Genomic DNA, 13,016 nt, shown 5'->3' on the forward strand with positions numbered 1-13,016 from the left:
GGCATTTGTCGTCTCCCTTCTGGGCTACTGCAACTCGCTGTTGGCTGGGCCCTCCGTTTTTGCCATGAAACCTCTGCAACTTATCCAGAACACTGCAGCCCACCTGGTGTTCAACCTTCTCAAGTCCACCATGTCACCTTGCTCCTCTGCACACCCCACTGGCTTCCAGCTGAAGCTTGCATCCACTACAAGACCATGGTACTTGCCTACGTAGCAGCAAGAGGAACTGCTCCTCCCTACCTTCAGGCTATGCTCAACTCCTACACCCCAACCGAGTACTCCGTTTTGCCACCTCTAGTCTCTTGGCCCTCTCATTCCTACAGGAGGGCAGCTCCCGCTCCCGCTCACCCCAGTTAAAGCTCTTCTCTGTGCTGGCACCGCAATGGTGGAATCAGCTTCACCCTGAAGCTAGGATAGCAGAGTCCCTGCCCATCTCCCAAAAACATCTGAAATCTTACCTATTCGAAGACTTTCTTAAATAATCCCACAGCACCCCCTCCTCACCCCCACAACACAAAAAGCCCTTTGTGAACTAACACTTGCACTTGACTTTCTTCCCCCTTACTAGCTCTGACTTTCCCGATAGCTACTTTATTGAGGAAAAATGTACTTACTAAATTACTAAAATGTCAAATGTTTCAGACTTACTGCTTGCAGTGCGGTGTCAGAGAGAACAGTCTATGGCTTTAGTGGCTGGAGTCTTTGACAGTTATTTGGGCCTTCTCCTGACACCTCCTGGTATAGAGGTCCTAGATGGCAGGGAGCTCGGCCCCAGGGATGCACAGGGCCATACTCACCCCCCTCTGTTGTGCCTTGCGTTTGGGTGCATTGCAGTTGACATTCCAAGCGGCGATGCAGCCAGTCAAGATTCTCTCGATGGTGCAGCTGAACAACCTTTTGAGGATCTGAGGAACCATACCAAATCTTTTCAGCCTCCTGTGTGTGGATCCATGTTAATTCATTACTGATGTGGACGCAGAGGAACTTGAAACTCTTGACCCGCTCCACTACAGCCCCATTGATGTGGATGGGCGTGTGCTCGCACCTCTGTTTCCTGTAGTCCACGATCAGCTCCTTTGTCTCACTGACGTTGAGGGAGAGGTTGTTGTCTCTGATTTCATCACTATAGGCTGCTTCAATGTCGTCGGTGATCAGTCCTACCACCGCCATGACATCAGCATACTTGATGATAGTGTTGGAGTCAAAAATATTAGCGTCATAGCTCATATTGCAGGACTTTGACCATGGCAAATCACCCCCCCCCCCCAGCCAATCTATTGTGTGTATTGAACATTCATATTGAACTGTATAGTCTTACCTATGAAGTGTGCACCCATGAAATGAAAGGAGGAGGGGATTTGCCACCATTGGACTCTGGAGCAGTGGAAATGCGTTCTCTGGAGTGATGAATCATGCTTCACTATCTGGCAGTCTGAGGACGAATCTGTTTCGTCCATTGGAATCGTCCGTCTATAGCAGCAAAAGGGGCACCAACTCCATATTAATGGCCATGATTTTGGAATGAGATGTTCGGATAGGTGTCCACATACTTTTTGTCATGTAGTGTACGTAATGCAATCATGCTGCCTAATACATCCACAGTCAGATTTCAACAGTTTTTTTTACTGCATATTGTCAAATAATTAAATACATTTTATAAAAACCTTTTTATTTGTAGCATTTCCTAGTCCAATATGTCATGAAACCCACTATTTTTTTATCCATTTGCGTTGCTTTCAAATAGGGACTTTTATCTGAAAGCCGAACAGCAATATCTACTGCTGTTGTTAATCGATATTGTGGCTAGCTTCACATAGGTCCCGTCCTCTCCATACCCTTTCTCTCGACTGACTAACATCTGCTGTAGTTTCTCTGTTCATCAGTGGGGGCGACGTGGAGAGAAGCCTTGCGGTGTCATTGCTCGAAGAACTTGGTTTCAACCCCAGTTCCCGTTGTCCACCAAGTGAAGAGGATGGTGCTCACTCGCAGCTGCTTTACCGCGTCGATAAAGGTAAACCTCGCGCTGCTGGCCTGCTCGGTTGCGCTTGTGGGCATCTGCTTAGCGCGCTCGGACGCTCCGCGAGGGGTTGCGGTGCCCTTTGTTTTTGACCTCAAAGCGACGTGCGACCCTCCGTGCCAACATGCTGGCATCTGCATCCGAAACAACACCTGCTTCTGTTCTCGCGGCTATGAGGGAGAGACCTGCCAGTATGGTGATGTTACTTTATATTTGCCTAGAAAGGAAACAGTAAACAAAATAGCCAAACTACAAAAGACAAGTGATGCATTGAAGAATGTATGAAATATGTATATCATATATTTTTTAATCACAACATGTATGGAAAATATGCACGATTTTACCGAATGAGTGCTGATACCTCTTGTTTTGAACAGCTAACTGCTATCCCAAATGTAAGAATGGAGGAGAGTGTCTTCGCCCTGGAAAATGCAGATGTCCTTCTGGATTTGGAGGAAAATATTGTCATAAAGGTACTTAACTAATTATGTTAACCTTCTAGATATACAGTATGTTGGTGCTTGGTTAATGTTAAACATCTGATTAAATATTGTAATAATATATATTTATTGGTAACTACAGTAAGCTAGTACAAGTAACCTCATGTTTTATTTGGAGAGTGTGGTTTGAAAAGGGTAGAGAGTTAAGTCTTAGTCCTATACTGCAGTTTAAGAACATGGAGAGGTAATTGGATGATTTGATTGTATGTCTTGTCTTTTCCAGTGAAATGTGATAGTGGATGCTGGAACGGTGGCGACTGCATCGCTGTGAACGGAGTGGCCAAGTGCATCTGTCCCTCCAGCTGGACTGGCTCCAAATGCCAAGAGGGTTTGTTAACCTCCTAATTAATACAGAGGTGAAACCAGCAGTGAGACTGGTTGCTCAGCTGGCCTATTAATCAACAGTAGCTTATTAATCCTCTCCGGAACCCTCTGACAACTTCATTGAAATGCCAAGATACCTTCACACATACTAAAACAATTTTAAAAAACAGTTGATTTAATTACTATCGAATGGGACAAAGAAAACGCTTCACATGGCCAAAGGTATAATGGTGATTTATTGATTCCCGGAGTGTTGAGAATGCGTTGTTGCGATGTTTCCCCAGCGATCTGTCCCCAGGGGTGCAGGAATGGGGGCAGCTGTGTGGCCCCAGGAATCTGCAGCTGTCCAGAGGGCTGGCTGGGTGGAGCCTGCCACACTGGTGAGTGAGATCTTAAGAGAAATGCACTAACTGTAAGTCGCTCTGGATAAGAACGTTTGCTAAATGACTAAAATGCCATGTCAAATCTCACAGATTTGGCACACACACACAACCAACAAACTACACGCATTTTCAGGTATGCACTTTTTTTACTCTCACCGCAACAGACTCACAAACACGGTAAATGATGCACACACTTGCAGACACACTTACACAGATACAGGCAACAGGCCAAACAAATGTATAACCCATAACTGGAGCCTAATCACTGATCTGTTCTGGATGTGTGTCAGGTGTGTTAATTTGTAACACACTGACACACTTGGGTCAAACGATAGATAGCAGAGAAGTTCATCAGGCATGCTAAAGAATAACAAATATAAATCAGACTGTCAGAAAATTAAGGAATTGTTAACAGAAGTGGTTTTTTTTTATCCTGAAAGAATCTACTGAGTGAGAAACCTGTCAATGTGAGATATCTGTTGAAAATGACTGTTTTGAGAGTTTGTTCTGTTGAGCAGTTTCCCCAGATGTGAAGAGGCCACCAGACTACATAATGAGTCCTCCTTCCTCTCTTAATGTAACATCTCTTTTTCTCATTTCCCCCTCCCTCTGTCTCCTTCCCCTCTCTCTATCTTGCAGCTGTGTGTCACCGGCCCTGTCTGAATGGAGGCAAGTGTTTGTCTCCCGATTCGTGCCGCTGTCGCCCTCCTTACTCTGGACCACGCTGTGAGGAGAGGAAAAAGGTGTTTTAACCCTTTAGGGGTCAGAGGTCAAAGAGGGCCAGTCAGAGGCCATGTAGAACTGTATTCATTCCAAATCTGGTGCTTTAGATATCGTCTCTCTGCCTTTTGTAAAAATGTTTTTTTTTTAAAGAACCACAGATTTTTGTGTTAACAATAACATTTGGCTGTTAACTTAATATCTACTATACAATTTTGGGTTTGTGCTATATAACGAATAAAATGTGGATAAAAGGTTTATTGTTATTTTCTTATCATGCAGTCAGATGATTTACAGTAAAACAACACTTAGCGAACTGATTTTACTAACAATATACTGTAGCCAATTAATAGTGTAACTAAACTGTTACAAAAGTGTTCCTCCATCTCTTACCGTATTGTATTTCAACCATTCAACGTGTTACTTAAAGCAAGTTACACAATAACTTTTTATTTTGTTTCCATATGCGTGATTTACAACAACGCGGTGTAAATGTTAAAATAACAAATGTTTTGACCTATGTACAGTATAATGTACAAAAGTGATCAAGTATATCTGAATTGATACTTACATCAGATCTCGTCAACAGTCACAAAACAATTGCAGGCAAGTGGCCCTAAAAATCAAACAAGCTAATAATATTTCCAAGGCAGGTGTGACGTAAAAATAAGAATATTATTATTTCTCCATACATATTAAGTATGAAACAACAGTGCACAATAGTTTAGGAAATAAAAACACTTTCGGTACCACAATAGACCAGAGTCGAAAAAACTTAGGTCAAATCAATAACAGGGAACAAAACAAATAGAAAAGTGGGTATTAATATCATATAAAGCCAGATTGTTTTTCAATAAACCATCAACTAGTTTTTCATCTGATCCTCTTCTCTTACTCCAACATAATACTGTGTGCAGTAACGCTTTTGTATAAAAGCCTAGGATAAGGATTATAAAACACATTTGTATGCATTAAAATACATGAATGAATGTCTATGTTAGATTACATAGTTTGGCTGCGTTTTACAGGCAGAACATTTCTGATCTTTTGCCCAATTACTGTCAAAAGAGCAGATCTGATTGGTGGAAAAAGATCAGACTTGGGCTGCCTGTGTAAACGTAGCTTTTGAGACATCAACACGATTGGCATAAACATTTCTGAATGAATATGCAGTGTTTTAGACAGTATTATGCATTGTTTATGAATATGTTATGCATTTCTTATGCAAGGGCATACATCAATGTGCTACCTTGAGCATTGAGGTAGTAACAAAACAGGGACAATTAGATACGTGCAATATATCCAGTCCCCCTGTTCATGTACAAAGACACACACACACACACACACACACACACACACACACACACACACACACACACACACACACACACACACACACACACACACACACACACACACACACACACACACACACACACACACACACACACACACACACACACACACACACACACACACACACACACACACACACTGCCTAATAAGACTCCATTTGCGCTGTGTATTTTGTAAAACTTCTGCATCTTCAGTAATTTCCCTTATGCAAGCGGGGCCTACAAAAGAGCAAAGAGATTTTACAGTATATAATCGCTCAACAATAAAAAAAAACTGTTAATGAACATCCAAACTGTGACCCAATGCTCACCTTTAACCCACAGGTGACGCCAGTGTACCCGTTGCGGCAGTGGCAGAAGTTGGGCAGGACACACCTTCCCCCGTTGAGGCATCTCTGCTTACAGATGGCTGTCCGTCAGGCAGAAGGAGGAAATAGTATAGAACGCAATATAAGTACAGGATAAAAGTATATAGCTATGTATTGAAACTTGGTAATATATCATATTGAATGTGAGAAGGACTCACCGGACTGACACTGTAGGCCTTCCCATCCTGTGGGACAGTGGCAGGTGTTGGGTCCTACACACTCACCACCGTTCTTACACTTCTGCAGGCACATGGCTAAATACACACACACACGCACACAAACACACAGAGTTGCTTAGCATTGTAAAGGCATCTTTACATTGTGACAGGTTCAGGTTAACAGTGGTTGTACATTATGTTGACACTCACGAATGTTACACCTCTTCCCCCTCCACCCAGAGGCACAGGAGCAGGAGTTGGGCCCCACACACTTCCCCTTGTTCATGCACATGGGGTCGCACACACCTGAAAGACACAATGCAACATGCATTTTTGGCTCAATTAACATAACTGCATGTACATACTAGCTTGCTGCAGGGTTATTACAATTAGGTCCATTCACGTGCATTTATGTTGGTATAGGGCCTATAACTATTTAATACTGCATGGATAGACAGTGATGTGGGGTGTTTGGTTGTGTTGGGTGGCAGTGGCTCTTACTCTTCTGACACCGCTTCCCTGTGTAACCCCCGGGGCAGGAGCAGACGTTGTTCCTCATACACTGACCTCCGTTCTTACAGGGGGGGCTGCAGACAGCTGGAGGGCACGGCGCACAGTGACACAGCTACAGTTATACCTCACTAAACCACATTACCACCATGCAATAGACTTCTGTGCAAATTGCCGGATCACTCACTAATAGGGGAACAGTAGAATGTGTCATAATCAATTGAGGTTATTGATTGTCAGTGTGATGACTATTCTTACCAATCTGACATCGGGAGCCATAGAAGCCACCGGGACAGGCGCAGATGTTGGGTTTGATACAAGTCCCACCGTTCAAACACACTGGATTGCAGACAGCTGGAGGTGAAGACAATGGAATATTGAGCCCATAGCTAAACATACTGTTGTCGAAAAGAGATACGTTCGTCATGGGCTTCTAAGTAGGAACAAGTGGTGTTGATTGGAGTTACCTGAGTTACAGGTTGGTCCGTACCAGCCAGACTTGCACTTACACACATCGGGAGAAATACACTCCCCTCCGTTTTCACAGTGCCTGTTGCACACCACTGAACAGAGACACACACAGACACAGTTACACACGACAACTCCTAACCCAATATACACACATTCCATTTTTTTTAGGCAAGCAGACACTGGTTTAGATAATTGTAGGGAAACATGATATACGCAAGAAAGGATCAAATGGATTATCTCTCACTGATTTCACATCTTGGTCCCACGTAACCGTAGGGACAGGTGCAGAGATTCCTGACCAGACAGGTTCCTCCATGCTGGCAAGATGGCTCACAGTTAGCTACAAACACAGCAACCAAGGGGTGTACAGAGCATCCAGTAAGACAAGGAGAATATATACAATATGTACAATGGAGAACATATAGCCTGTACCCAGATCTGTTTGTGCCATCTTGCCAACTCATATTACATCATTGTCAAGCCACACAATGAGTGACAATGAGTTGGCAAGTTAGCACAAACAGATTTGGGGCCAGGATATAGACTACATAGTTAGAGTTCAAATATGTGTGGGATGATATGTTTACCTTCTTCACATGTTGGTCCGCTGTAGCCCACGGGACAGACACACTCATCTGGGCTGACACACTTCCCCTGGTTCCTGCAGTCCGGTCGGCAGACAGCTGAGAAGGTAGGAGGTTAATAGAATCTACAACTTCTATGTGTAACTGAAAACAACTTATTCTAATTTACAGACATTTTTGCAGAAGTTATTTTGTAACTCTCATAAAGAGCCATAAGAATATAAACTCATCTGTCTCGTCCAACCCTGACTGTTGTTCCCACCTATGTGGCAGTTATATCCGGTATAACCTTCTTTACAAGTGCAGGTGTTGGGTAGAGAGCACTCCATATTCCTTCCACATGGATACCGGCACACAGCTGGAAAACACCACACACTGTTTCATAGGAACCTACAGTATACGTCCATGTAAGGATTTGAAAGTTAAAAACGAATGAAAAAAAGAACAAAGACCATACAAATGAAAAACAGACAACAAGAGTGCTAACCGCTAACCTTTGCAGGTGAACCCATCTCCAGTGTAACCATATGGGCAGCGGCCACACTTGAAGGAGCCTGAGACTGTGGGCTCACAGGGAACACCGGAGAAGCAGGGCGAGTCCGCACAGGTCACTATGGTAGACAATGACCCCCACCTAAGGTCAGGGGTCAGGTCCACCTTGCTGCTCTGACCTCGGTTGTGATTGGTGGGGGTGGAGACTCTGGTGATAGTTTGGTCCTGGGGGCTAATAGGTGTCTTTCTCTCCACGGAGGGGACTCTCTTGCTACCCGATGAGGGCCCCTCAGTTATCCTCCTGTACTGGGAGGAGGTGGTGGAGGAAGAAGAGGAGGAGGTGGTGCCAGTAATTTCCCTACTGGAGTCTTCTGTCACTTGGGAACGTCCATCTTCTCTGTTGGTGGTAACTGGCCTCTGTCCTGTAAAACACTGGAAGTTAGAGGACAGAGCTTGAAAAGGAACTGAAATGGGATTTGTATAGAGCTAGTATAACTCAAATCACCTCTATCAACTAACCCTGAAGACCTAGCTAAATAATACTGGCATAACAGTTAGCTTTACTAGAAGCCAGCTATGAGCCATCAATAAAACAATGGACTAATCCCATATAAGCCCAGATATTTAATAGCATTATAATAAACACCTAATCACATGAACCCTGTCAAACATCAGCTAAGTGATCAGGTGACCCTTCTCACCTGTTGTGGTGCTTCTACTACAGGTGTGTCCATTTCCATGGAGCCCAGGTGGACAGGGTCCACAGATGTACCCTACGGATATGTGTGTGCTCTCGAAGCACTGCACCCCTGGGTAGCATGGTTGTCTGGAGCAGGGGGCCTGGCTTGATGGTTTAACCGTGTCAGAACCCTGGTGACCTCCTGTGGGTAGAGCGGGTACAGGCACGGTCACTCTATGAATAGGCTTATAGTCATCACCCTTACCACTGGACGGCTCCAATTTAACTACAGGAGAGGAGGAGGTAGAATATAATTATTCACAGTCAATATAAATATATTGATAAAAGAATGAGGGTTGGGGTGAGAGGATAGGGGTAGAGAAAGAGAGAGATACAGAAGAAGGGAGAGAAACAGGGAGAGAGTGGGACCCACTGCAACTCTTCCCGTCCCCGGTGTAACCCTCTGGACAGGAGCCACAGGTGAATGAGCCCAGTGTGTTGTTGCAGCCCACCCCAGGGAAGCACGGCTCTGCGGCACATTCATCCACATCCTCTCTACAGGTATGACCTTGAACACAAAAACAACATCAATGAAATCTCAGCCTTCCACACACACACACACACACACACACACACACACACACACACACACACACACACACACACACACACACACACACACACACACACACACACACACACACACACACACACACACACACACACACACACACACACACACACACACACACACACACACACACACACAGGATGTAATCCACGAACAAAACATCAACATCTAAATTCAATGAACCAGAAAAGGAAATCTGGCACTGCTTGTAACCAAACACTGAAAGAGTGGTCATAAGGAGTACGGTTCCTATAATGGAGTGTCAGCTTTCTAATTGAATGATTAAAGGTAAGCTCTCAAGAGTCATAAAAGCATCCAAGACCCACAAACGAGCTGCAGTATTAGCATGGACAGCATGTGCAACGTACAGTGTGTGTTGTAATTCTATTTCTGTCATGTACAGTACCGGTCATTCCGGGGGGACAGATGCAGGAGAAAGAGTTGGGTCCGTCTATACACTTGACCAGACGGCAGGGGTTGGGTTTACAGTCGTCTATGTCCTCCTCACACCTGTCCCCTGTGAAGCCAGCGGGACAGACACACAGGTACTCCCCGCTGCCAGGGGGGAGGTTAATGTTTGTAACACAGGAAGCTCCGTTCAGACAGTCACAGGGCCGCAGAGAGACCTGGTCACACACACACACAGGTGGGAAGTGTTAGTAGAGCTTAAGTTTAATTCACAAACAGTTTGAAATGAACATATAAGTATGAGGAACAATGATTGACAATCCGTGAGTAATAGTCTTAGTTTTGAATGTCCTGCTAACAGACATACAAAGGAACAGACGCAGAAAGACGAGTGCAGCGGCAGGCTGGACAATAAGGATTGTACATCTAGAGCTCCCTCTCGCAGTGGACAGAAAAGCTGACAATCAAGAGAAATCTCTAAGAATCCCCAACAGTCGAGGAATTCTCATCCAAAGTTTCTTATTTTTGGGAATATCCTTATTGAACAGTGTTCTCCTCTTTTGAAACCTACCTGTACAGAGGCAAGCGTCTCAGCACTACAATCGTCTGTGATAGTGAACTGAAAGGTCTGTGTGGAGGAGGAGGCAGTAGTGTCAGTAGCCTTCCAGGTGAGCAGGCCAGTGGGGGAGAGGGAGGTGTCACTGGGGCCTGACTCCAGAGTGAACAGCACCACGGAGCCTTCTGGATCCTGAGCCTGCAGCTGGTACACAAAGTTTTCCCCCTGGAATGTCTGCAGACGCCCCTGGGCTGACTGAAACACTGGTGGCTCATTCTCTTCCAGGAGCAGAATAGTCATATTTAGTAATAACGTTAATCATTTCATCATTAATGTCCATATCATTATCTGAGGTACATAATATACAATTATTTTTCCTTTATTTCAACTTGTTTTATTTATATGTTTATCTATCTTTGTAAAAATGTTCTGTTCCTAGTTTGAACCAGTTGTATTAATTTCTATTATCTACTCTGATTGATCTGGAGTGATTTGACCTCATTTTGTATGAACACTCAAAACACAGCACAAAGAACACATTGAGCCAACCACAATTACAATACCCAGAGGCCTGAAGTTACTATAACGTCTCTGACCCAAATAACACCTTGTTCCCTATAGCACGACCAACGGCGAACTATAGACATACTGTAAACATATTGCAGAGACCATGCAGCCATGTGTGTTCTCTGTGACTGTGTGCTGTCGTCAGTAGTGGGTGGCAGCAAATACCTTTCAGTTCGCGTGGTATGGATTTGTTTCGAGATGCTGTTGTATAATGTAAACAGCAGTTGTAGAGTAAAAGTATGTTATAGGTAAGAGGACATTGTACTTACTCTCAGCGATGGACCATGTGTATTTGGAGGAGTCTGGTCGGCATATCAGGCAAGGGCTGCTGGGATTGAGGTCTCCCTCTCCATAACACACACTGTCAATGTTGCATGTTTTCTCCTGGGGATTGATACACAGTAACAAAATGTGCATGTACACTACCGTTTAAAAGTTTGGGGTCACTTAGAAATATCCTTGTTTTTGAAAGAAAAACATTTTTTTCTGTCCATTAAAATAACATCAAATTGATCATAAACAGTGTAGACATTGTTAATGTTGTAAATGACTATTGTAGCTGGAAATGGCAGATTTTTAATGGAATATCTACATAGGCGTACATATGCTCATTATCAGCAACCATCACTCCTGTGTTCCAATGGCACGTTGTGTTAGCTAATCCAAGTTTATCATTTTAAAAGGCTAATTGATCATTAGAAAACCCTTTTCCGAATATGTTAGCACAGCTGAAAACTGTTGTTCTGATTTAAATAAGCAATACAACTGGCCTTCTTTAGACTAGCTGAGGATCTGGAGCATCAGCATTTGTGGGTTCAATTACAGGCTCAAAATGGCCAGAAACAAAGATAAATAAGGTCAGGGCGTGACAACAGTGAAGAGGCGTCTCCGGGATGCTGGCGTTCTAGGCAGAGTTGCAAAGAAAAAGCCATATCTCAGACTGGCCAATAAAAAGAAAAGATTAAGAAAAGAGAAAAGACACTGGACGGAGGAACTCTGTCTAGAAGGCCATCGTCCCTGAGACGCCTCTTCACTGTTGTCACGCCCTGACCTTATTTATCTGTGTTTTCTTTAGTATTTTGGTTAGGTCAGGGTGTGACGGAGGTTTGATAGTTTTTGTACTGTCTAGGTTTTTTGTATGTCTAGCTTTTTTTGTAAGACTAGGTGTTTATATGTCTATGGTTGCCTGAATTGGTTCTCAATCCGTGACAGCTGTTTATCGTTGTCTCTGATTGGGGACCATATTTAGGTAGCCATATTCCTTGGGTATTTTGTGGGTTCTTATTCTATGTTTAGTTGCCTGTCTGCACAACTCATATTTGCGTCACGTTTTGTTCAGTGTTCTTTCAATAAAGAAGTATGTACTCTTACCACGCTGTGCCTTGGTCTCCTCCATATGACGACCGTGACAACTGTTGAGACTGGTGTTTCGCGGTTACTGTTTAATGAATCTGCCAGTTGAGGACTTGTGAGGCGTCTGTTTCTCAAACTAGACACTCTAATGTACTTGTCCTCTTGCTCAGTGGTGCACTGGGGCCTCCCACTCCTCTTTCTATTCTGGTTAGAGACAGTTTGCTCTGTTCTGTGAAGGGAGTAGTACACAGCGTTGTACGAGATCTTCATTTTCTTGGCAGAGAACGCCAAGAGTGTGCAAAGCTGTCATCAAGGCAAAGGGTAGCTATTTGAAGAATCTCAAATATAAAATATATTTTGATTTGTTTAACAATTCTTAGGTTACTACATGATTCCATGTGTTATTTCATAGTTTCATAGTTTCTACAATGTAGAAAATAGTAAATATAAAGAAAAACCCTTGAATGAGTAGGTGTTCTAAAACTTTTGACCGGTAGTGTACATTAAATTACAAACAGAGCATTGGTCACTTTTTGTTTGGGTGGAAAATGTTCTGAGTTCTTCAGAATAAACTGGTTGGCATGCATAACTAGTAGGAGTGGTGCTCATATAGCACATGGGGATGTGTGAAACGTACTCCGCAGCCTGAAGTGTCTCTACTTGCGCCACGTAGCTAGCTTTTTGTGTGGCGCCGATTGGTAAGACACTTCAGGCTGAGGATTACGTTACACAGATCCCCATGTGCTACACTCACAGTTTTAAGAGGGTCCGGGCCCATGTGCTGGTTTTTCCTGGTGGGAAAGGGGCCTGAAATTTGAGATAGCCTGAACATCTGTTGAATGTTCCACAACATAATGTACAGTATCTGTTGAATGTTAGTGGCTGAAAAAGTACCCAAACTACGAAAATCTGATTCATGCATCCTCGGGCTGAGAACATG

The 13,016-nt window shown here is 43.7% G+C and overlaps 2 protein-coding genes across 2 annotated transcripts in view; one reads left to right on the forward strand and one right to left on the reverse strand.

Annotated features, from left to right (window-relative positions):
• The first annotated feature begins 1,870 nt into the window (after nucleotides 1-1,870).
• LOC124006298 (von Willebrand factor D and EGF domain-containing protein-like) lies at nucleotides 1,871-4,202 on the forward strand. The gene is made up of 5 exons (XM_046316227.1): nucleotides 1,871-2,213; nucleotides 2,395-2,490; nucleotides 2,741-2,845; nucleotides 3,126-3,221; nucleotides 3,864-4,202. The coding sequence occupies exons 1-5, from the start codon at nucleotides 1,973-1,975 to the stop codon at nucleotides 3,974-3,976; spliced, it is 651 nt and encodes a 216-aa protein (XP_046172183.1). The 5' UTR covers nucleotides 1,871-1,972; the 3' UTR covers nucleotides 3,977-4,202.
• Nucleotides 4,203-4,378: 176 nt separating this feature from the next.
• vwdel (von Willebrand factor D and EGF domains-like) overlaps nucleotides 4,379-13,016 on the reverse strand; it is a 28,552-nt gene continuing 19,914 nt past the window's right edge. Inside the window, exons 16-31 of the mRNA XM_046316228.1 lie at nucleotides 10,993-11,107; nucleotides 10,172-10,434; nucleotides 9,599-9,818; nucleotides 8,995-9,129; nucleotides 8,584-8,847; nucleotides 7,885-8,304; nucleotides 7,653-7,748; nucleotides 7,394-7,489; nucleotides 7,051-7,146; nucleotides 6,803-6,898; nucleotides 6,594-6,689; nucleotides 6,327-6,422; nucleotides 6,036-6,131; nucleotides 5,826-5,921; nucleotides 5,611-5,708; nucleotides 4,379-5,518 (exon numbers count right to left, since the gene is read on the reverse strand). Of these exons, the coding sequence (XP_046172184.1) occupies nucleotides 5,504-5,518; nucleotides 5,611-5,708; nucleotides 5,826-5,921; nucleotides 6,036-6,131; nucleotides 6,327-6,422; nucleotides 6,594-6,689; nucleotides 6,803-6,898; nucleotides 7,051-7,146; nucleotides 7,394-7,489; nucleotides 7,653-7,748; nucleotides 7,885-8,304; nucleotides 8,584-8,847; nucleotides 8,995-9,129; nucleotides 9,599-9,818; nucleotides 10,172-10,434; nucleotides 10,993-11,107 (2,298 nt within the window). The 3' untranslated portion in view covers nucleotides 4,379-5,503. The remainder of the gene's footprint in view (nucleotides 5,519-5,610; nucleotides 5,709-5,825; nucleotides 5,922-6,035; nucleotides 6,132-6,326; nucleotides 6,423-6,593; nucleotides 6,690-6,802; nucleotides 6,899-7,050; nucleotides 7,147-7,393; nucleotides 7,490-7,652; nucleotides 7,749-7,884; nucleotides 8,305-8,583; nucleotides 8,848-8,994; nucleotides 9,130-9,598; nucleotides 9,819-10,171; nucleotides 10,435-10,992; nucleotides 11,108-13,016) is intronic.

Source organism: Oncorhynchus gorbuscha, linkage group LG19, assembly GCF_021184085.1.
Source record: "Oncorhynchus gorbuscha isolate QuinsamMale2020 ecotype Even-year linkage group LG19, OgorEven_v1.0, whole genome shotgun sequence".
Classification (NCBI taxonomy): Eukaryota; Metazoa; Chordata; class Actinopteri; order Salmoniformes; family Salmonidae; genus Oncorhynchus; species Oncorhynchus gorbuscha.